General features: G+C 40.7%; 2 protein-coding genes across 2 annotated transcripts; both read left to right on the plus strand.

Annotated features, from left to right (window-relative positions):
• The first annotated feature begins 296 nt into the window (after window positions 1-296).
• Window positions 297-23351, plus strand: LOC135948601 (cytoglobin-2-like). Its single transcript, XM_065497956.1, has 5 exons — window positions 297-589; window positions 5740-5844; window positions 10870-10990; window positions 18469-18650; window positions 22165-23351. The coding sequence occupies exons 1-4, from the start codon at window positions 381-383 to the stop codon at window positions 18631-18633; spliced, it is 600 nt and encodes a 199-aa protein (XP_065354028.1). The 5' UTR covers window positions 297-380; the 3' UTR covers window positions 18634-18650; window positions 22165-23351.
• On the plus strand, window positions 7119-8318 carry LOC135947850 (chymotrypsin-2-like). Its single transcript, XM_065496813.1, has 6 exons — window positions 7119-7215; window positions 7271-7446; window positions 7506-7672; window positions 7722-7826; window positions 7878-8014; window positions 8072-8318. Exons 1-6 carry the CDS (start codon window positions 7150-7152, stop codon window positions 8246-8248), a joined length of 828 nt encoding a protein of 275 aa, XP_065352885.1. The 5' UTR covers window positions 7119-7149; the 3' UTR covers window positions 8249-8318.
• Window positions 23352-24244: the final 893 nt, after the last annotated feature.

The following is a 24244-nucleotide window of genomic DNA, read 5'->3' on the forward strand; positions in this document are numbered from 1 at the left end:
TCCATGTCGCTCTTCCAAAGCATCGATCTGCCAACTAACCGCAAACCACAAACACCAAACCCCTTTGCTAAATAAGCCCGAGCTGAAAAACAGAACTTTTCGTATCTGTCAGCAGCCGGACATTATTCGTCCCCGCCCGCCCACCCGCCCGCCGAGAGTTTTAAATCGGTGGCACAGGTGTATAATAAAATGTAAATCAGCAGGCCGGTTCATGGAATGCGCGAGCTGGAATCCTCGGCTCGCGCCGCACGCATCGCAGCGGCAGTCATGCGCGCGTCCGAAAAACGGCAGCGCGCGGCTCTGGAGCAGATTCAGTGGCACAGTCAGTCGATGTGCGTGGCTGCAGGACGAGAGCATGGAGTAAGGGAGCAGCCAGCACCATGGGCAACAAGCACGTCAAGTCGGCCGCCGAGAGCAACGGCTCGTCCAACTCGCACGAGCAACAGCCCCCCAGCAGCAGCAGTCCTGAACTCGTCAACGGGGTCGAGCCGCAGCCCCAACTGACCGAGCAGCAGGTGCTGGTCCTCGAGGAGACTTGGAAGGAGCTCGAGTCAAATATTTCCAAGGTTGGAGTTATCACGTTCATCAGGTGAGCACGCATTAAGCAAAGGAGGGTAATTTTTTGCAATACATTTCGCTAGTAAATTATAATTATTATTAATTGTTTTTTAATAGCTATACAAACTTTGTGTCTTCACAATAAGGTCTACTGTAAATTCATAAAATGAAGAGGAGCATTGATTTTCCCTCAAAATCTGCTTCTATCTTAATTAAATGAACAAGTAATTAAATTTTTCTTTGATAAAATAAATGTCAATGTTTGATTTGGGTGGAGTTTATGGACTAACTAACTTAATTAATTAGAAACATCCTTAAAAAGAAACATTTCCTTTTTCCTCTTGGAATAATATTTGTGTTCCAGAGTTTCATTCCCTTACCACTGGTTTTAAACGGGGTTTACCACTCAATTTTTACCAATTTCTTGCGTGAGAATTGCAAGAAATTAATTTATTCCATGTTTCCCCTGTGAAAATCTAAACTTTGTGGTCGAAATTTCCTCTAAAGTCCAGAAATTTTCTTTTAAATTGTCAATATCTCCAAAAAGTTCTCTCTGACAACTTTTCAAGTCAAGCTAATAATTAGAAAATTATTTAAAACTGAGGTGCAAACATTGCCGTCAAGAATCTGGTAAAAATTCAATAATCCCACTTTTTGCAAGCCTGTATTTTCTCAATTCACTGTTTTTAATGGGGAAACAGGGCTCCACGTTTTTTTAAAGATTTTCCTCTTTAATATTGATCTCGAATCTCATTTGCGCGTTCGGTCGGAAATTTGGTACATGCAGTGAGAACTTAATGCTCCTTCACTTTCGTCGCAGATATCGCACCAATTCCTACGATCAGCCATTTGTTCAATAAAACTGATTGAGCTGGTTGGGTTCTGCTTGAAGTGACACATTCGGGCTTGACGCACAAATCGCCTCCGTGATGCTTCGTCGCAGATGCCGACTCTCCCATTAATTCGAATTGAACGCAGGAGTGGCGGCTGGTGTAATCCAAAAATTAACGCTCTGGCTCGATTACCGCTCACGCCCTCACCCTCTTGCTTGTGCGATGAGATATTTCCAGAGAGCAAACAGTATTTTGTAATTAGTCTTTGCTTAGCCGGTCCAAAACGTAAATGAGTGCGTGCCCGACACGGAAAACTTTCTACAGCTTTAATGAACTTTTAACCTCTGCGGAATCCAACGAGCCGCTGGTTAATTCCCTCGTTTCACGGCCGGAAATAATCACCCTCTGTTGCTAGAGCGAATATCAAATACAAAAAATAAAATTAAGCTCTCTTTGAATTGTGCACGGATTTGCCGTGTGAAGCACTTTAATTTCTCTCTCGATACTCCGCCGTCTTTTGACAGCAGAGTTGATAATCCTTTGCCAAATTCAAGCGAATCACTTATTAAGAATTTCCGGCGCGCACTCGAAAGGATTAGAGACTCGCAAAAAGAGAGAATCCCCAGCTGAGGCAAGTCGCGCGAAGATTATACTTTCCCCGTTGCAGAGCACGCAGATTTGCTCCTGCTCGTGGAGCCATATATGATATTAAATTTATTCCGGGAAAACTCTCAACGCGCGATTCAATTTCTGCTGTTGTTCGCACGCGCCTGCCATTTGTCGGAACAATATTGTATTCCGCCCGTGTGGCGCGCACATTCGCATTTGTTTGAGGTCGTGAGGGTATGTTTTGTGTGTGTTTGTGCAAAACTCGCGCAAATGGTTACCCGGAACTCAGCGTTTCTGTAATTAGTATTTGCTAACAACAAACTCCGCTCGGTCAAATAAAATCCGGGGGTGCAGTCTGCATGGAGTAATATTTTAATATTCCAGCATCAGAGTTTATTTGTTGTTCTCTCTGGACCTAAAATAAAATACGAACCTCTAATTTCAATGTGAAATAAATATTTCTGTCTAATTGCTCCTTGCATGCAATTGAAGAAAACTAAAAAAGTCTCACGATTGAAATTGTTTGCTTATTGTTAGACAAGACAAACATTCGCAACAATGGTCATAACGAGAAGGATCGCTGTGCAAATCCTGGAACTGCATTGAAAGTTTTATTATCGAATTAGGACAAAACTTTTGAGACAGTGTGTCAAGGCAAAGTTTGCCCAACATTATATCCCCGTTTTGTGCGAGTGTCTGTCAAAAGGAGACGGCAAAGATATCTCTTTTCATAGGTAAAAAGCGCATTGATCAAAAGAAACATTTTTGTATAGAGTGCGTGCCTTTCTACACATCATTTAGATAATTCCGCAGGCAGAGGTCCGGATATTATACACGACCCACCAGTACTGAAAAAGATAAACACGCACTGTAAATAGAAAATTCTCTGTGTCTGCTAAAAAGAACTCGTATTTTCAACAGCACGCAAGAATTTTTTGGATTGATTTTTCAGCCTTTGGGTTGGCAAAGCAGAAAAAATGCGTTGAGAATTATGCTCAGCGCGGAAAAACGAGTAAATTTATTCAGCAGGCCAGGGATGAGGGAGGAAACGGCTCCCTTGCTGCTGTCGGCCAGAGTTATATGGAGCGCTGGAAAAGAGTAAATTTCAGTCGGTTCGCATAGTCCGCTCGTCACTTAATCTTCGTAGATCTAATTTTAGCGCACGCCGTTATATTTGTTTTATGCGCGGACGGCACCATAGAGCTGGAGCGTATTTTGATTATAAATTTAAATATGCACATGTAACAGAATAATTCACTGCACTCGTCGTGTTGACGAATAGAGGCAAAATAATAGAATAATCCCTCAATTATACGGAGCAGGCCTGAGGGTGAATAATTCAATTCTCATGCTGACAAAAAAAGAGCGGCAGCAAAGTGAAACATTACTTTTGTCCAATTGATGTTAAGTAAGATTCACGCATGCTCAAATTTTCTCTTGTTACTATACAAATTTTAATATATAAATGCATGCTTTTCCGTGACACACGATATAGTCTAGACATTTATATGTTGGCACTTTTGGCCGGCAGGAATAGCGTATTTATTTTGCCTCGTGAAAAGAAAAGGTCGAATCAGAAGATATCTCTTCAGGCAAACAAGGACGGTTTCGCATTTCTGCCCATCAGCAAGAAACGCACGCCCAAGTCAACCCTGCATACGAATCAAGGATACAAAAATCGATGTATTAGATTTGGCCGCCGTTACGTGACATGTGGTAAACTCTGACTCTGAAAGAAGAAACTCCACAGCAGGTGAACCAGGAACGCGACATGCAATATAAAAGCCATACCTTTTGCACAAAACGTTGAACGCAAATGGAATACAATCAGCAACAGCCTGTAAGCCGTAATCTCCGGGCGTACGTGTGTGCGCGCGACAGAGTCAAGTAGCGAGCCATTCAGCGCGCTTGAGCATCAAGTATACTAGAAAATCGCAATACTGGATGGAGATGGAGACAATCCGCGTCTAACTCGCAAGTGCTCGACTTTCTGCGGAATTAATTTAATGCCGCCTTACTATTACTAACGACATCAGCAGCGCACAGTCAGGGCACAAACAAAGCTCACTTGAATATGGTTTATTAGATTGAGATGCAATATTGATTAAAATGTAGAGCAACTGCATTTAGTGAGTTAATCGAATCATTATTTAGTTCAAAACGTTGTAGATTGGAAGCTATTGGAGATTCCAACAGTAATATATAATTATTTGGCACCTACACTGAAATTGAGCTGTTCTGCGACGCGCAGATATGGCGTCTGGTATTAAGGCGGGAAAATTTATCATGAAAACATCGTCAGCATAATGAATATTTTAGTTGCAATTTCTTTACTAGCAGCTGATTAGCCCGGTAATTGGCGAATTGACCGTTAGATGGCACATCAGGCTATTTGAAATGTAACAAAATGCGCGGGAATGAAATTATTAGGTCGGCACGCCTCTTTTTCGACGCTTCTGATTGGCCACTGGGATTAGCCTCCATTATTTCGACGCCATTTTTACTTCTGACCGGCGGGAACAAACACAGATCGCAACCCGGACCCCGGTGGTTTGCCAATTAAACATTTTCATTTCTGCAGCTTTATACAATTTGACACCAAGCAAAAAATCCTTGAAAAACGATTTGCATGATTTTGATTCCTGACAAGTACTCGATGCTGCTTTCACTGTTACGGGCTAAACGTTCGGAGTCATTTGGTGCGTTCGTAAACGCGCCGCTCGATATTCTCTCGCATCTATTATGAGCTGTTCAGGCGGAAATCAATGTTGTCGCGTGAACAGCGTGCGTTAATATCCGCGCGCTTTACGGCGGAAGTCGTGAAAAGTCGTCAAATGCCCGGCGACGAGTAATAATTACACTTTTTACGCGGCGGCGCAGGCTGAATTATGCCGAGCACAAACATTCCAAGCAGACTGCTAAGTACCCTTCACTTTCCAGGGGTGGCCCGAAAGCAACTGCTCTTGAGCATGCACGTCGCTGCTGCTTGATTTTGGATGGGCAGAGCGATTTTTGCCAAGTTTTGGCCTGAGAAATTTTATATTCGCTTGCGCTCCGTCAGCAATTGAATTCGCAGAAGAAAAGCAATGTTTTATCTGCTGGTCGATAGCATAAGAGCAGGGTGAAATATGCCGTATTGGCGTAACGGCAGAAAGGGAAATAAATCAACTGGAAATGTGCACCATGTGTTTATTCAGTCCTTTAGTACCGTTTATTTACCTACTCGATGTATAAATTTGAACACGTCGCAGTGCTTTTCGTTCATTGGGACATTCTGCTTGATGAAATTGAGGTAAAAAGTTAAAAATGATAAATATATTTAGTGGAATAATAACGTTTAGTGTTTTAATTTACTAGACATAAGAGGTCTTTTATGTTATCGTCTCCTTTTAACGTTTCTAGTTGGAACTCGTGTATTTTTTTGTGATAAATTTATCAGTTTCTTTTCTGTTTTCATCAATACAACAAGGAGAAACGATATGAACGATTTGAACGAACATGCATAGTTCATAAAACGTCTGAGAGCTCTTTTGAGGCAAACTTTGCCACAATCAAAAATGCAAAGCGTTACCAAGCCTGTCACGCTGCCGGCGCATAAATTTGCTCGTACTATAAGCGCCGAATAAATCTGCAAATATTTGCCATTCGCCAAAGAGATTAGCAAATTTGCAAAGGCGAAAAGCAACTCGCGTGTGAGTTAATTTAGGCACAGTCAAAATCTGCCCTCTTGTGTTTTCAGCCTCTTCGAGACGCACCCGGACGTTCAGGAAACCTTTTTGCCGTTCAGCGGGATGGAGTTGGAAGAGTTGAAGCAGAGCAAACAACTGAAGGCCCACGCGTTGAGGTGAGAGTAATTTTTCAGACATTCATTCAACACTTCAATTGCACACCAGAGGCATACCGCACCCAGCATTAGAGCGTAGAATCTTCAAAGCAGCGACGTGCTTTTTGTCTTGAATTATTCATTACGCCTAAAATATTATCCGTGCCGCTTACACTTTATCTGCTAATTTGTCCTCGCGAGACAAACGGAATGTTAGATGAACGAAACTTTTCGCTCTTTCGCAAAACAAACTGAAACACAGGAACAGCTTTTGTTTGTCGAAAACAATCCGTTATCGAGAGAGAACTCGGCACTTTGCTGTTTTCTCACAGGGATTTGAAATGGCTCGCAGCCCCCGAAACTTTTAACGCTTTAACTTGATTCAAACAGCCATGGCCGAGTGAATTCATGCGCTGTTAGCACGGAGCATCAAAAGATTTACTGTCTCGTGCTGGAGACTGGAGAATACTTATTTTTCGGATTGTCGTTTAAAGGGAAAGCACGAATTTCCCATTATAACAGCACAATTCCAGCTATGCATATATAGATCTATTTCCGCCGCGAAGTCTCTGTGGTTTGTATATATCGTGCTCAGATTAACTGATGCGGTTTTGCGGCGCTCGCGTTCTCCCTCATTGTTAGTGGGATTTAGAGTGGCCTTCAGAGGAAACTTACTAACTTCGCCTCAATAGGAGCGCGCGGCCGGGTGTAGCTGAAATTGACGAAAAGCACATTAATCTGTGAGGAGTGTGCTCCAACTGTTCTGCTAACAACAAGTTTCTCTCGTTTCCTGATAGGGACTTTGAAAGAAACCAAGATTGTTGCTAATTGTACACGCACCAACTCCGCTGCTGAAAGCCATACGCGTCTCACCCTTACCCCTTACTGCCCTGCGTGGGTGGTGAAACTCGTGATGCCATCAGGCATCGCACTCAGAGCGCGTTGTGTCAATGCTTGTTAGTCTCTATATGGGGCAAATAACTAGAAATTGGACGTTTTAGAAACACATCCAATCTAAATTTATGATCCTTATATCGCAATTTTCGCCAAAATTTAAGCTTACGCGTAGTTGAAAACGTCAGCACACTCATTAGTTTAAAAAAGACTAATTTGCAGATAAATTAACTGATGCTGCTTTTTCGCAACTTTTGAAATATTGCTCCATTTCCCTACTATATTTTAATAGCAGCATCTATGATTTTGCCTGCTGCGTGGGAAACACAACGTTTAAACACGTTGACAGGAAATTTCCAAGGTTGCAATCACGTTGGAAACCGTCAGGAACGATATAAAAGGCGCATATTCCACTGCCAGCCTGGCTCACAAATGCTATACAGGAAGATGAGTGTGCCTGTGCAAACGTTGGCTCTCATTTACCTACTCTGCTCACAGGTATTCAACCTCAGAAGGTCTGCTCAGTTTTAAATTAAACTTACTAACCATATAGGGACAACTTTTGGCAACAGCTCAAGGCTCCATTAGCAAACACATTGTTGGAGGGAACGTTGCCTATCAAGGGGACGTTCCATGGCACGCCCTAATCGTTCCTGATGCAAGTAATCTTTGCGGTGCTTCCCTCTTGAGCACATCATGGTTGTTGACTGCTGCCCATTGCGTTTACTGGTATATCTCAATCGCATATAAATCTACAGACAAAATACAAAATAATATTTGTGCTATAGGCACCCATCATTCATGATTTACTTGGGAGGAACGAACAGGACCTACTTGCAACCAGGCGCTATAGGCTATAACGTCTCGAAAAAATATGTCCACCCAAAGTTCACAGGGACACAAGCGAACTATGACCTTGCGCTGCTGAAGTTTGACCAGCCTTTAAACATAACCAGTAAATTTTATTTTCGTAAAACAGAATTTTTAAAACATTTATATAAAAGATCATCCGTATATTCGTCCAATTCGTTTGGTAAAAAAGAGTCTATCCAAAGCTACATTTGTTGGAACCAAGGTGTACGTCAGCGGATTTGGCAAGACGTCTGATGGTTAATTCAAATTTCATAATCTTCTTGGTCTTTAGTTTAAATTTTCTGCAGACCCAAAGCCCAGTGACGTTTTAAAGTGGACAAACAACACTGTAATCAGTAACACCGAATGTAAGAAAACGTTTGGTGCCAAAATCACAACCGAAATCATGTGCATGAGTGGAACTGGACCTAGAAGCATCTGCCACGTATAAACTTGTCAAATTTTATCCTAAAATCCGATTGAAAAAAATTCCTTTGTTCAGGGTGATAGTGGCGGAGCTCTAGTTTACATAGAAACCGACGGTAGCTTCACTCAAATCGGAACAGTTGCGTTTGTTTCGGACACCAGCTGCGTGAAAGGGCTACCCCAGGGATTCGTCCGGACTGGCGCCTATTTGAGTTGGATTTCTTCTATCACTGGAATCCCCATGCGTCCCTGAGCAGCTTGTTAATTACCTTTAATATCCGACCAAATATGAATTAAAATATCCTTCTGAAGTCATTGATTTAGTTTTTCCTTTTTGGAAACCACCAATTTCCATCGAGGCGTTGAAAGCAGGCTTTATACAAAATGCTCGCGTCAAAAGCGTTTTGGGATCGTTTAAAACACGAGCGGCGCGCTATAAAATGTGACATATGGTCGGGCGCTGGGAAAAACACGGGAAGTTTTGGTTTGTGTTTTCGTACGTGCAATAAATCACAGCGCGCACCCTTCATGCGAACCGTCACATTTATATTAACCAGTCAAGCCATATATATAGCACACAGAGTGACGTCGACGCGGTTGTCGGAATTTCACACACGAGCCGCTCCGTGAGGGGTTGACCGGCTAAAATGCGAGGTGATTGTGTGCTATATGGCCCGTGAAAATTTGGATCCCGAATGACATAAAAATTCATGCATCAATTGAAATAAATCGATTCGCAGCAGTTTGTAGTACCCACTAAACCTCGTTTTAATCTTCCTGGGCGGTCAGTTTAGGGTGGAATGAATAATTTTGAGATTTTCTGATCGTTAAAAATTATCTCTAAACCCTCTGATTATGCGGAAAAATATAGTTAATTGATTATTAGAGGGAAATAAGTATTTCTCAGCGGGGGCCAGATTCATGCAACGCGCAGGTATGGCATCACGTGAAAATGCGCAAAAAGAACCAAGTTTTGGTCAATATTGTGACGTATAATTTGCATTACTTGTACTAATTGTGCCTTTTGGATCGTAAAAACAAACTCCTGACACTCGTACGGCAATCCAAAGAGAGCATTTTGTTTCCCATCTTGGATCTGCGCAGTGCGAACCGATTTTACCGCACATCTGGACCCCGCTGGTATTTCTAATATCTGCTTGGATGCAAGTGATGCACATTTCATGTGTGTGGCCTCGCATTAGACTTGCAAATTGAGATTTCCGACGCCTGTTGCTAGCCAAGTAATGAGAAACAGCAGTGGCAACTCCAATTTCAGCTGGTCGACTTTTAATTACTCGATGCAAATCAGGTTCAGGTGCTGACTCACCCGTTTGCCGTCGCAGAGTCGGGTCAAACGAACGGCACACAAGTGTCGCGAGGGTCAAAGAGGCTGCCTTTGATCTCTCGATGGTATAGGCCCTACAGCTTTTTGAAGCCGCTGCCTCTTCCCAGAAGCCAAATAGCACGTGATTTTTCCATTCTGGCGAAAAAACCCAGCTTGCAAAGAGAGCCCTTTAATCCATCAGCATGCAGGGCATCTCTAGGGACGTATAGGAGGTGGGGAAAATTGCTGGGAAAGCTTGTTTGCTTCTGTGCCCTGACCCGATTTGAATGTGCAATTTCTCTGGAGGGCGTCGGTATCACCCAGGAGATGACGGGGTTGCTTAAGAGCGCGGGAAGCCTCTAGCTCGATGGTGATGCGGCGCCACCCGATATACCCATATATAGGATAATAACACGTGTTGCACATCAACGCGCGAGAGAATGGAACTCTTTTCAGCGTGTATAACTGTCATGCACACATGTGATTGGCTCTGAAATTCTCTCTGCAAATGTTGCAATAGTTTTCCGTGGCGATAAAAGTGGTTTGTCTGTGAAATATCTGAACTGTATCACTGACAATGTATAAAACCTACACCTGCCCTACTTTTTAAAACAGTGTGCATTGTTCGTGAATCTATAGAACTCTTCTGCAAACGACTGTTTTATGCTTTTCAATGCCCATCGCAAACAATAATATAAACCTTTCAAAATGCACCCCCGGGGCGCGCGGGCATTAGTTGTTTTACGTCAAGATTGTGACAGAGTGACAAGTTGCACACTAACACTAACACGTTTTCTTTTCTGCCTGCTGGCGGTGAAATGAGCAGACAGCAGCCGGTGTAACGCACTGGTATGCGTCTCTGTGTGTCGTTGGTAGACGCGAAATTCCAGCGCAGACGGAAATGAGACAAGCAGCAATAACGAGCTTTTTTGCACGGAGGCTAAATTGAAAAACATTTTGCAGAGAATAGTTAGGGGAAAATCGGAGCTGCAAAACTCATTGGAGAGGCAATGTGCGCATTTTCCGGCTTCCTTTCGGTTCGCTGCACCCTTTTCTGCAATTAACTCCGACCTTTTCCTTGTGCTCGATCTCTTTTGCCACTGCTGTGAAAGAAAAGAGACGATGTTATTGGAGATGTGTGTCATTAAGTGAGTTATACACTGCGCGTGCGGGAAAATTGATGTTCCAGTCTCATTATTCCTGGCTGTCACGCGGAAGCCCTCCAGTTTTTCAACTGGATCATTAAAAAGCTGCGGGCTGGAGTGCAAGCAAGAAGCATTGTCCTCATTTCCTGCTAATTCCTGCTTTCTTAGAATAAAAACGAGGCCGATCAAAGCAACGGCTGCGCCTTGATGGAGGGAAACTCGAGCGCACACACAATCGATTTTCATTTTGATTGAAAGGCGAGATAATAAAACGGTGGCAGGCAGCGAGAATAATTGCCTTATAGGAGGAATGGTCCCCTATCTCGGCGGCGAACAATAATTTGATTAATTCGCGCAAGGCAGAGAGACAAAGAGTAATGCTGGGTCGCTTTATTTGCTTTGCAGGGTGATGCAGAGTGTGCAAAAGGCGATTGCTCGGATCCACGAGCCGGAAAAGCTGGAGGCGCTGCTGCGGGATCTCGGTCAGAAGCACTACTTCTACGGGGCCAAACCCAACTACGTGGACGTAAGTACATTCTATTCGAATATAATGGGTGATATATGCACGGTAGTTAGTTTCCTGTCTCCCGATCCACTCCATCAAAGCGCGACACGAGCGTTTGTTTGCCGAGTTCCCATTAGCACCCGCGGTGAGGGTTAATATTTCATCGCTGAAACGTCAACAGAGAGCGAACCTAATTATAATGATTGCACTCCACCCAAAACTAATCCTATTTTGATGGTTTATAGAGTCCCTCTAGGTAAATTAATTTGAACAGCTATGCGATTAATAATTATCAGATAGATGAGCAATGAGCGGCTAAAATAGCATTAATTTTAAGCTGATTTTGTTTTAAATCCTTTACCCTGATTGATTTAATTAAAGACCGTCTTTGACGAAGTTTCTGTGCACATCAATCGATTCTTGAGGAAAAGTGGATATTTTTTCCGACCAAAAAGTCCCAAACGCGACGTGCGAACATTTTTTTCCCGCCAAAACAATACGGATGCGAGAACTGCGCATGCGTCATAGCTGGCTGGATCTGATAAAGAGGTAATTCGTACAAGTGGCCTCTCTGCAAGTGCTCAAACCGGCTCTGACGCATGCGCAGCTCTCTCATTCATATCGTTTTGGCGGGGAAAAAGTCCGCACGTCGCGTTTGGGACTTTTTGGTCGGAAAAAATATCCACTTTTCCTCAAGAATCGGTTGGTGTGCTCAGAAACTTTGTCAAAGACGGTCTTTAAACGTTAAATTTGCCTAAAAGCCTCACACACGTGGAGTTTTTCTTACTGCAGTGAAGGAAATCAAATTAATTATGGCATAATAATAGAAACTCATGTCTTTTCATCATGGGTTTCAAAAACTTAATTGACTAATAGTATCGGTTTATACAAGTGAAAAAATCGGAATTCGTTGGAAAACAATCCAGAATTTCTGTTTTCATCTTCTCTAAATCAAAACGACACTCCTTTTACCTCTTTAATAATTTCTCTTTCTGTACAGATTAATTAAAACTTCAAACTGATAACAGAACTAGATAAATTTACATTTAAATTCACGAGCGGCCAATCTTCTTATTGAATCTGTGCAATTCTACAGAGGGTAACATTAATTCCGCTCTGCCAGTAGCAAGAAATTTAATCAAATGCGCTCGAGTGAGACAAAAATGTGTTCTGCAAAAATGTGCCTAGTGGAGCCGTCCTTTTTCCTCTGAAGTTCATCCAATAAATGCAAAACGCTGGGATTCTAATTACTCCCTGATCCCCCATTCGAAAAGCGTCTTTAGAAATTTAAAGCATGGTATGTGCCCCTTGAAATTAAAGAAAGGCGACTCTATGGGGATCTTCAGGTGGCAATGAGCCGGAGATAAATCCAACTTTCCATTCAGCACGCGTGTGGCAGCCTTCAGAATTTTTCTCACGCGCCTCAAACAAACAGCGGCGATAAGATTTGCCTGCTCCCGAATCATATAATGTGCCTGACAGGATCACTCTCTTTTTATGATAAATATGCTTCCACGGTATACCCATTTAGACTTTTTGGGGCTCAAATAGCACGCACGTTCTCTGAGGGGAGACGAAAAGAGCGCAATCGAATTAGTTGGTTGTGTTGCGAAACCTGCGTGGGATGAAAGCAGAACAAAGGAAAGCGCATGACTTTCAGCAGAGAGTCCAACACTTTTGTGCGTCTTTTTCCCTTTCGTAAACAAGAGTAGAGAGACGCCTACTTTTAATTAATATGCAACCGGCGCCGCACCGCTGGGGAGAGTGTTGCCTGCCTTTTCTGTGTTACCGCGCGCCTTGGTAATTACTTCCCTGCCATATTGTGACAAGCTGTTGTAATCGACGGGGGCACTGCTCTTCTTTTATTCGCCTCCTGCGGCGACAGCCGGCATTTTTAGGCCACCGAATGAATAAAATTACCATCTTGAGATTGTAATTTGCGTCACTGAATGTAATTTGCATGAAGCAGCCAAGAAGGGGAATTGATTGTCGGGAGGAGCGATGGCTCCTCCCGAGCAAAGTTCAAAAGTCGAGCTGTTTGTACGCAAACTTTCATGTTTGCGGGCAAATAATATTTACATCCGTCGGGGGTCGCACTAGTGGCCACCGAAGGAAGCTCGCATCTTGTGAATCTATAATTTGCTTGTTGATTCTCCGTCGCGGAAAGCCAGCTTCTTATTTTGCATAAAGCTGTATTCAGGGTTGAATAGCATTAAGCCAATTAATTAATCCATTCATTAGTTAACCAGCCGTAACACAAAGCAGGGCACTCGTTCATCAACGATATATTAAATTTGTCTCCCTCTTGCTTCAGTTTGCTGAAGCAACTGATGCATTTTAGGATGTATTTCCGTAATTCAATCGAGCACTAGCAGTGATTTTTTATATTAAAAAATTATATTACATGAAAATTTAACCCTAACTGAGCAATTTTTTTCATATACTTCTGACCAAAAGCGCCTTGAAATCCAAATTTTCGAATTCTACCGGCTAAGCCCTCTTTTTGAGCATAGGAAATTAATTGCTTCCGGGGTGAGAAAATCTATGAAAATTTAACAGCTAGAAGATAAAAAATAGTGCTTTTGAGTCTTGGAAGTTATTTTTTACTTTTTCAAAAATTGCAGATTTTCGAAAGGGGTTTGTGTTTGGCCTCATTAAAATTCACCGGTTGATAGTAGCGTCAAAAACCACCTATATTCAGAAAGCTGATTTTATTTCCGGTTTTTTGTTACGGAACAAATTTTTCTCAAATTTACTATTTTCGCACAAAATTCGTCTGAAAATTTGAACTGGGTGTTGAAGAACATTTAAAAAATATATTGGGGATGCGGGGGTTCCTAAATAAATCCCTCAAAGTTGTGCCTTTATTTTGAATCTCGGTAATTTGAATTGAAAAGAAATTTCAAAATTTAATAAGTAATTTTTGTTATTTACATGATTTTCAATTAAAAAAGTAAAAATAAATATCACAATTCATTATCAAATAAATTAAAATACAATCGGCTTACCCCGTTTAACCGGGTCAGTCAATTATTACTCTCCGCAATTTATGTTCTCAATCACACAAAAAGATAGCGGTAAAAAACGATAGTTAGTTAACATTACGATCAGAGCAATTACAAGGGTACATAATATTTATAAATCTCATGTCACAATTATTAATTTTGTGTTACCAAGACTGTGGCACAAACTGCCGCGCGAACTGAAACACCTTAGGCTTAAAAATGAATTGAAGAAGAAAATGAAAGATTGGTTGTTATTGTGTGACTGATTATTTGTAGTATTTTTATGCACACAGTATTTTTGTAAACGACAAAACATCCATGCACATTATTTTTTGTTAAATTGCTGCTGATGTAGCAGCTGAGCGAGAACCAGCGGATAATTTATTCTAAATTGGCTGGACTTGTAAAATTTTCTAAATAAATATATACTTAAAAAAAATTAAATTCTTACAGAAAATGTTATTGAGCGTGGCGACCAGAGCGCTCGGCATTAAACCTACGTCGCAGGCACCTTGACATTAAAGTTGGTGAAACCTGAAGGGATGCCATATGTTACAACACCTAACGTATGCTATTAAAATGTTTTTGAAGATTTTTTTTTTAGATTTTTGACAAAATTAGCTGGCATTCTTCAAACGTTTCAAAACAGCACATTAGGTGTTGTAACATTTGGCATCCCTTTAGGTTTCACGCATGGAATTTCCCCAATTCGTTGCAGCAACAATTCAACATTTTTTACTTCGTAAAGCAACACATGGTGGCGGCAATAGCGACCAAAGCGCTCAGCATTATAACCTGCGTCTCAGGCGCCTTGGTATTAAAGTTGGAGCAAATCTTGACTTACAATTCCTACGAGTTCAGGAGGAAAGATATTTTTACAAAAATAAAAATAAATCAATCATTTTACACTAATTACGTGTATGCCGATTTTGCTATTGCCTTAATTCCAAGAGATTGTAACAAAATAAAGGCATTCTCTACTCTGAAGCGCAATAATAAATTGAGCGATGCATGAACTGCCGATTGGAGAGATTTTATTTGGGCTGCTATTGTCAGCTTTGGGCCGGCAGTGCAGCGCAGAACAATTGTGGCTTGATTGAGTGCGCGCACTGGGGAAAAAATGCAGAGCTGTGTGATTATTGATGATTTGGTTTGACAAGTAGAGCGCAAAGCTTTGCTGTAAAATGTGATGAGTTCAAAGAACACGTTTGATGTAAATCCTTTTCAAAGAAAACGTTTTTATTATTTTATTTAATTTAATTTTTGTTGGACGATTGTAACCTAAAGCTCTCAGACTTCTCAGAGGATGCCGCTTTTAAAAGATTAAGAAGTTCCTCGATCAAATTATAAACTTTTCACGGGTTGCGTTAAATGAAAGGAGAGACGGCAGACGCCGGCGTCTATATGTATAAAACTGCTTCATTTATTAGGAAGAAAAGTGGCACAGCTCCTTGCTTAGAGATCCTTCGTCGCACTGTAAAATCTAACTCACTTAACCAAGTTCGGAAATATCGACGGATGAGCGAGTCTCACGTGACCACAAGTTTAAATTGGTTTTCAACTCTGTCTTTTCGCCCGCACTAATCCCCTGTAATACGAATGGCAATGAAAGTTGCGTGCAACGCACAGGAGGAGGAGAATGCATGGCCTCTTTTGAAGACGATACCGGTCTGCGGGTGCTTTGTGATAAATTAAATAAAGGCTTAATCTCGTGCATTGTGTGAGAAAACCAAATAAATTTTCCAGCCAGTGCCCCTGTATTCACTCGGCTGGCAATTTGGGGTGGCTTCTTTCGTATCGAGTGGAGTGGTGCGGCGTGGTAGATAGACTGAGCGCGCTCCTAATAGCACAAAGGCTGTTGTTGCTCTTCTGTGCAGTCAAATAGCTTTAAGCCCTCGGGGCTGCAGCACACCACCACGCCGAGATTTTTCAATCTACCGTCATCAATCATTCAGCTCTCGTGCCCAGCCTCAGCATGACGCACAATGCCTCCGATAAATCAGATCAAGTTGAGGAACATTGCGAAATTGATTAATTATACAGCTGTTTAAGTGTGTGGTGTAAGAGTTCCAAGAAGAGAGCTTTGGTGTGGTAAATCATGAAAAATTATCTTGCTCAAATTACCAACAAAATAGAGGAGATGGGTACAAGTGTAGCTACAATATAAAAATTATATAACTACATCTTTTGAAATAATGCTATTAATTAATGCTTAACCTAATCCACTTTATTCATAAAAAATATCCGTTATCATAGTACGGTAGCACATCTGTGTTTTTCAATGAATTACATCACGATTCATAAAGTGCATTTTTTTTTAAATTCTTAAGCAAACTTTTTAACTCTCTTGATGGAAAATTAAAGAGCCAGAGAGGCATGAGTTCTCTATTACTTCATCTCCCAAGGCTTTTTCCCTGTCTTTTTGCACCTGCTTTGTTGTGTTTCAACGGCCATTAATTCGCAATTCGCGCTGAACTTATTTATTTACACTTCAGTTGTGCGGGAGTTGCAACAGCTGGAGTCTCATTAGTGTTTTTTTTCTTTTGCTCTTTACGATCAGCCCTTTTTTGCTTCGATGCGAGCTCGGTAACAGTGAAATCGTTCTCAGGAAGCGTAGTAATATTTTACAGCAAAGGGAGTGCGAGTCTATTTATTTTTTATTTCACGCCGAAAATAAATACAAAAGTCCAGTGCGCGCCCTTCCCGGTCCGAGAGGACAGGGATACAAAGAGCAAAAATAAAAAAAAGAACTGGAAGGCTTTATACTATATTCTATAAAACGAATGCTGTTCAAGTCTGTTTTGCCTTTGCTGCCAGAGAAAATAATTTTTACGAAACGTTTTTGGTTGAAAGCGCGCTGCGCATAAGTTTAGATGCTATCGGGCTAAGATTATATCACAATACGTGCCGTGGATATCAAAACAGGTTGAAAGGACAGTGTCAAAATAACAAATTCTACTTCTTATAGCATAATATGAAATTGACCGTGAAGATATCTTTCGGATAACGGTTATTTTTCTTTGTCTGTTATTGGTGTTGCTTTACCTGCTTGCTGCAATAATATTCAATGGAAATATTTATTGAACGGACTCTCCCAATACGGACTGTTGGAAACGTATTCATATGTCACAAACAAATAAAGTTCACTGCAAATGTAAAAATGCAATAATTGATCTAACACTATAGAATAACTAAATATTAAGGCTTCAGAATTTTTTCGTCTCACTCCTTTAGCATGACAAGTTGAATATTTTTCAGAGCAGAGGATCAGAATTTTTGGTACATTTAGTCCCTCACAGAAATCTGTTGTGAATCCCTGGACGTGCGTGTAAACAAGCGAAGCTAATCCCAACGCACATGTGCGATGTATTTATGACACATCAACGTTGGATCACGACCTAATCCATTTGCTCAACGGAATTTAATCAAAACCAGACCAAAAGGACCGTATATTCGTGTATGCTGTGCTCACAAAGTTGTAAGTGGCTGGAAGTAATTCTAGATAGAGATTGTTTGCTTTTCATTTAGAGCAAATTATTTCTCCACGAATGCTGAGTGAGCCGAATATATTTGTTGTGGTTAAATCAATGTACGCCTGCGCTGAAATGAGGGCAGCAAAATAAAGAATCCAATTATATCTAAAAACGAAAAAACCGGGGGGAAATAAAAATATGGCTGCTGACATGAGCAAAATTAGTCTTGGTTTTTTTATCATGGTCCAGTCTATTACATTAGGGAAAATAGCTGAAAAAAAAACTAAATGCGTGGCTCTATATTAGGCACCCAAACGCGTTCGTTCAAGTACCAAATAATATACGTGTTTTAGAAAAAAGAAATTATGCATTATTTTTAGGCCACGACCACCCTCAAAAGATGACACTTTGATGACATAATCCTCCCTTTCCCAACATTTGTATGGTGTTTTATCTTTTGGTACTATTGCCGCTAATAGTCACAGTTGACACAGTGTATTAGTCACCTTTCTTTTGTCCCGGTGACAAAAGCGGCAACACAAAAAGCGCTTTGAAAGCCATAAAACCTATTTTTCATTTCTAACTCGCGTTCCTTGCTGTTGTCAAATGTGGCGATCGGCTCAGAAGTGCTTCTTGGAAATTGATTAATAAAATATATTTTCTAGCAGCGGGGGCCAGATGTGCGATAAAATTGGTTCGCACTGCGCAGATCCAAGACGGCGTCTGCATGGGGGGGGGAGCAAAAAGCTCTCTTTGAATTGCCGCACGAGTGTCAAGAGTTTGTTTTCACGATCCAAAAGACACAATTAAGTACAAGTAATGCAAATTATACGTCACAATATTGACGAAAACTTGGTTCTTTTCGCGCCATACCCCACCGGACGCCATATCTGCGCGTCGCACGAATCTGGTCTAGAAAAACATTGCTGAGACCAAGAGCACTGGATAAACAAATAAAAATTGCATTATTTATCGAATCCTATAACAAGCAAGAGTGAAAAATAATGTTATTCTGTTTCAGCTGATTGGTCCTCAGTTTATTCAAGCTATTCGACCCTCACTCGAAGAAAAATGGACCGAGGAGCTGCAGGAAGCGTGGCTGCAGCTGTTTCGATACATGAGCTGCATAATGAAGTCTGCCATGGAACAAGAGCGTATAACAAGTGGAGTGGCGCCCACAAACTGAGAAGCCCATATATACGGGTAAGTATAATACATAGAAAAAGCAGCACGTCTGCTCTTGACCACATTGAAAAATGAGAAGGGACTCCTCGCTATATGTAATGTGTCCGTCACTGGAGACTAAGGAGAGCAAAAGTTAATTTGTATTCCGGCATTATATACATGCAGCAGGCTCGCTGCCTGTGTATTGGATTACTTTCTGATATATGGACATTTGCCCAGCCTGCTCCTCCGCAAATTGGATCTTTTTCTCTTGGGGTTGATCGGAAAAGAATTCTAGTGCGGTGTGATTTCCTGACGTCGCCAAAGTGAGGAAACGGCTACTCAAGTAAAATTACCCAATGTAAAGTGAGGTTGTTTTAATTACAGACCGTCTTTTATGACGTTTCTGAGCACACCAATCGATTCTTCAGGGTCGAATTAGGTAATGTGGATCATTTTTCTCACCAAAAAGTCAATATAGAGCGACGTGCGAACTTTTCCCCGCCAAAAGGATATGAACGAGAAGTGCGCACTTGCAGAGAGACCGCCTGTACGAATGACTTCTTTGGCAGATCCAGTAAGATCTGACGCATGCGCACTTATCGCATTCATATTGTTTTGGCGGGAAAAAAGTTCGCATTTCGCGCTGTACTTTTTGGTCGGAAAAAATATCCACTTTACCTAATTCGACCTTCAAGAATCGAGTGGCGTGTTCAGAAACTTCGTCAAAGACGATCTGTAACTATTTTACATAGTTCTAGAAATTCCGACTGCACAAAACGTTTAAATAACTAAATATAGTAACGTACTTTGCTGAATTCAGCAATCCTTTTGACTTGATAAACCTCAATCACGTAAATTTTTCAAATAGATATTTATCTCTGCTGGCCAAATTCTGTTTTAGGAATAAACGTACTGACATAGCATGTAGAATGGATTGTTTGCTCATTTTGTAGCATTGCCATGTCTTTTTCATTTGAAACAGCTGCGGCTGATTCTGTTGCACAGAATGAGCGCCAGCCATACACTCTTGATCCCAAGTTTCATCAAACCTCGATTCGTCCACCTCTGACAAGCCCCTCTGAGGCCATATATGACTCGCGCATGCGACCATATATACTATATTAGGAAATAAAAACAAGTTGCCAGAAGGGTTGTTGACACTCGTGTCATCCAAAATCTCTAAAATAAACAATTTGAAATTCGTACATGTCGTAAATCAATTTTTTCGTCATGCGCAAGTCAAACTAGCCTCGAAAATATAGTACATGACGCACGTTGCATGTTGTGATCGACCAGGCCTGTCCCTGGATGATTTTGATTAGTGACATCAACATAATTCCGCGGGGCTTCTGGGCTTATGCCGTGAGTCAAAATGTGACGTGTGTTGTACGAGATTTTCGCGACAACTCATGGGGGATGAAGCAAAATGCGTCCGGGTGAAACATTGCGGGGAAAGCGACTGCTCCATCCCTCTTTAATTCCATTGTCATGAGGCGCACGCTGCGTGCTTTCTGCGTAACCAAACTAATTATTGTTGTTTCACTTTTTTCTGCTGCGTATGGAGCATGGAATTTGGCGGTTTGAGGTTTGGACGATATTGAAATATGCCAGAGTGAAATAAACTTTTTCAGAGGACGGAAATTCTCCATCAGAAAAAAATAATACCTTTTTATTTTTGTTGGGCATGCTCAACTCACATTTATTGTATCGCAAACTCTGCTCTACTCGATGATTTAGGGATGCCAGCTATTGAAACTCCAATAGCAGAGGAAAAACACTAGATTCTAATCCAGATTAAATCCAAATTAATAGAAAATGGGTTCGGTGCAGACCTCGGTTCCGTGTATGGAAAATTAAATATAAGCTCACTTTGAAAAGACGAAAAAATGAATAAGATTGGCGAAATCTTTAGATAAAAAGAAAATATATTTGTCGAATTTATTACACACTTAACGAGATCTATGGTGATGTGCGTAGCGAAAATGTGTAGCGACAAATATATAAAAAATTGGAAAGGCTTAGTAAAGGGGTAAAAATTTAGATATTGAAATAATTGCGCTTATCAAAAAAGGTTCTACTCAACAATTCTTCTAGCAGCCGTCTCTCTAATCACAAAATCTGTATTGTCGTCGTTCTTCTCACGGCTCAAAAAGTGTGGTCGGTTTGGCGCATGCAGAGTGGAAATAGGTTGGTCATTCCACACGGACACAATAATTGGCGATGTCCGTACCTCTCCTGTACGATGCCCAGGAAGGCGCTGCAGGAAATTTTGTTATATTTAAGGAAATAAAGCAAGTTAAAACATTTTCAGAGTGTGATGAATAGGGCTGTGAATTTTAGACGATTTTTTTGGCTAAAATAGTTGACTATTTTTAGACTGTTTCTAATAGCTAAAAAATACGGTTTTTGTCAATTTAGACGGTTTTATTTTTCATTGTTACCTTCGCGTTTTATTATATATTTCAGACAAATTCATGTCACTTTTTGATCCGAAAAAATATCAAATTTGCCTAATTCGAACCTCAAGAATCGGTTCGTGTGCTCAAACTTTTCGTCAAAGGGGTGAATTACGGCTACGCTGGGTAACAATGTTTCAAAAAGTCGTTTCAAAAAACGGTGCCGTAATCCCGTTTTAAAAAAAAAATATTTGTTCATAATGGTAAACACGGACTAAATTAAAATATTAGAATACCTATAATTGTTTTTAAGGACTATTTCTCAAGAACAATCGTCATGCTTTATTAGATTCTACAATTATTACTAAATAACATTATTTGCTCTCTATAGAGGTTTAATTACGTCGAAATTTTGTAACCGTAAGTTAACAACATAATGGGCTGTTTAATTTCTTTTATTTTGTGATCTACATATGCTTATGATGTCATAACACCTTACTTAAGGCATTTATTACAACTTAACTGTATTAAAGTTTTAAAATAAAAAAAAAACAACGATCGAAATGCATAGTTGAAAACTTCTTTTTTCATTTTTTTATATAACTGGAAGAAGGGATATTTTTTTAATTATCTCTAGCTTTGAAATTGACATTCGTTCTAGTGCAGTGCGCGCCCTTTCCGGTCCTCGGACAGGGATAAAAAGAGCAAAAAAAAAGAAGTTGCCACTGCACGAGTAAGAAAAAAAATCCATATTGACCAGCGTAGAAATTAAATTGCGCTTGCTGGCTCTTCTTGCTATCTCACGTTGAGTGGCCATGGACAGCAAGCAATGTGTGGTGGCAAAATAAACTAGTGTGTGCTTGTGTGCGTTGAGCCAATATTTTCATGCACTCCATTCGCGGCATTCGTCAAACAGACCGCGCAGCCAAAATGTGAGCTTTCTGGGTGACAAAGCCAGCAAAATTGCTTTTTCTCTTTTCCACTTTTCTTCTTACTGTCGACATGCTGGAAGCTGATGCGAGAAAAAGTTGGCATTCCTCGCCCACCCCACACGTGCACCTGAAAATTCTAATATTAACCTCGTGTGCTCTGCACATTTTCATCTCGCGAGAATTTCGTGCGATACTAAAATACCGATGCTTATTTGCTTACAGGACCTGTCTCGGCCTGCAGCTCAAGAAAAATGCGTCATCCGCGTACTTTTCTCGTCGCTGCTCGGGAATATTACCTCGGAGAATGTCTGCTGCTGGAATCCTTCAAGATACGCACGTGGACAAGACATCAGACATTATATTGTGTTTTAAAACTCATTTTTTAATACTAACTAAAGCGCCTCTCTGAACTGCGAAACGGAAACGACTCGTTTTAAGGAGGGGGTTTAAATTTGCATTTAAATACGAGCTGTTTCCCGCGAAACCGCACTTGAGAGAAGTGCTTTTGATCCTTATATTTAATAATGTGTTGAAGTTATCCTAATTTCAACCCTCACACAGGGAATATTTGCAAGTGCTCGCATAATTACGTGCCAGCCACGCGTGCACTTCGGCTTTTCTCCACAATATCAGGACAGCTCCTCGCTTCTCGTTGTTTTGCTCCCTTGGTTTGAAGTTACTGCTAAAAGCCCTTTCGATTTGCGCCACCAACATCGCGTATCGAGGCTTTTTCGCTAATGGCAACCACTCTGAGCGCGAGGCGATAAACAACACACGAGCTTTCGAATAGGCAGGGGGAGTGCATTGTTTTTAAAATATCCAATTCAGGAAAATTAATACAGCAAAATTTTCCAATTATTTTGATTATTATAAGTGCTGTTCAACATCAAAGTTAATTTTCAATTACTCCACCGATATTAAATTACGCTGCACCGTCATTTATCGGATATTTGCCTGTAATAACAGCATAGAAACTCGATAAAGTATATATTAAATTTGATCGGTGCACGATGTAAATTTTGCGTCCGCCAGCAGCGCTATATTTCCAAGATCGGATTGGTAATGTTTCTAGCATACGGATAATTGGTGTTTCTGTTGTCTTGCACCCATTTGCAGGCGTCGAATTAAAAAAAATTATTTACGCAATCGAGCAACATGATTAATTATGTTACGAAAGAGCTCTATAAATAATTTGAATTTTCCATTAAATTCTTGCAAGGAAATCCAAGTTTTACGATGTGTGTGTTTGGAAACATATGCCTAATGACTATAATAAAAAATTTATAGGAATATAGTGTAAATAAACATGACATTGCTCTTTATATTAATTGAATTAAATATATTGTATGAATGTAAGTGGTTAGTCAGTAATGTATCCTAAAATAAATGTGATGTTATCCTTGGGAAGAAAAAAAGTTCGTTTAATTTATTAAATTAATTGGACGGTGCCATATATGCAGCTCAAATGCAATGGCCTCGGCTTCTTTAAGAAGTGCATTATTGTGAGAACGAATTGCGGCGCGATGATGTGTATTACCCTGGGGTGACAACCCTTCGCACCCCAAACTCCAGCAGCCACCCGCCTGAACTGAGCTCGGCCAAAACGTGTTCGACTTCCACGTTGTCACTTCGATTTAACTAAAAACTTCCACTCAATCAATTGTTACATATTTTTGCCGCTTCTCTCAAAGTCAATTTTCTTGCTGCATACTTTTGAATAATGATAATTTTCACAAGTCTGTAACTAGAAGAGGAATATCACATCTGCAATCGTTTTTAGGTTCGTTATTCAAATTAAATCGAATATAAATATACTTTTTTGTACGCAGCATGATGAATAAACGGCGTTCATTTCTCCAAATTTAATTAAAACCAACAGTTTGGCGTCGTCTGTGGCGAGAAATCGATTTCCACTTAGGCTTGTCGAGCATTGACGCCACACTCAAGCGCCCCATCGCTAAATTGAATGTTGATGAGGGGAATATTGTCCCTTTTAAAGGTCAAGCATGCTGTGCCTTCAGGAATGCCATAATAATGCAGATTTGGCCTTAGTATTCAGGGCACGGAGAGGCGATTATCAAACCTATGGTGTGGCATTATATTCTGTCGAGAGGGAAAAAGAAAAATACAGGATTTTTAGCTGTCCTGGCATATCATCAAAGAAGGACATATAATCAGAGCTATTTTCTTGCATAAATAATTATTGTATAAATGGAGTCGTCGCCTACGATCATTTTTGGCAATATTTTGCTATTTCTGTTGGCCGTTTCTTGCATTATTTTTAATATACTTTGACTATGCA

The sequence above is a fragment of the Cloeon dipterum genome, chromosome 1 (assembly GCF_949628265.1).
Source record: "Cloeon dipterum chromosome 1, ieCloDipt1.1, whole genome shotgun sequence".
In the NCBI taxonomy this organism is placed as follows: domain Eukaryota; kingdom Metazoa; phylum Arthropoda; class Insecta; order Ephemeroptera; family Baetidae; genus Cloeon; species Cloeon dipterum.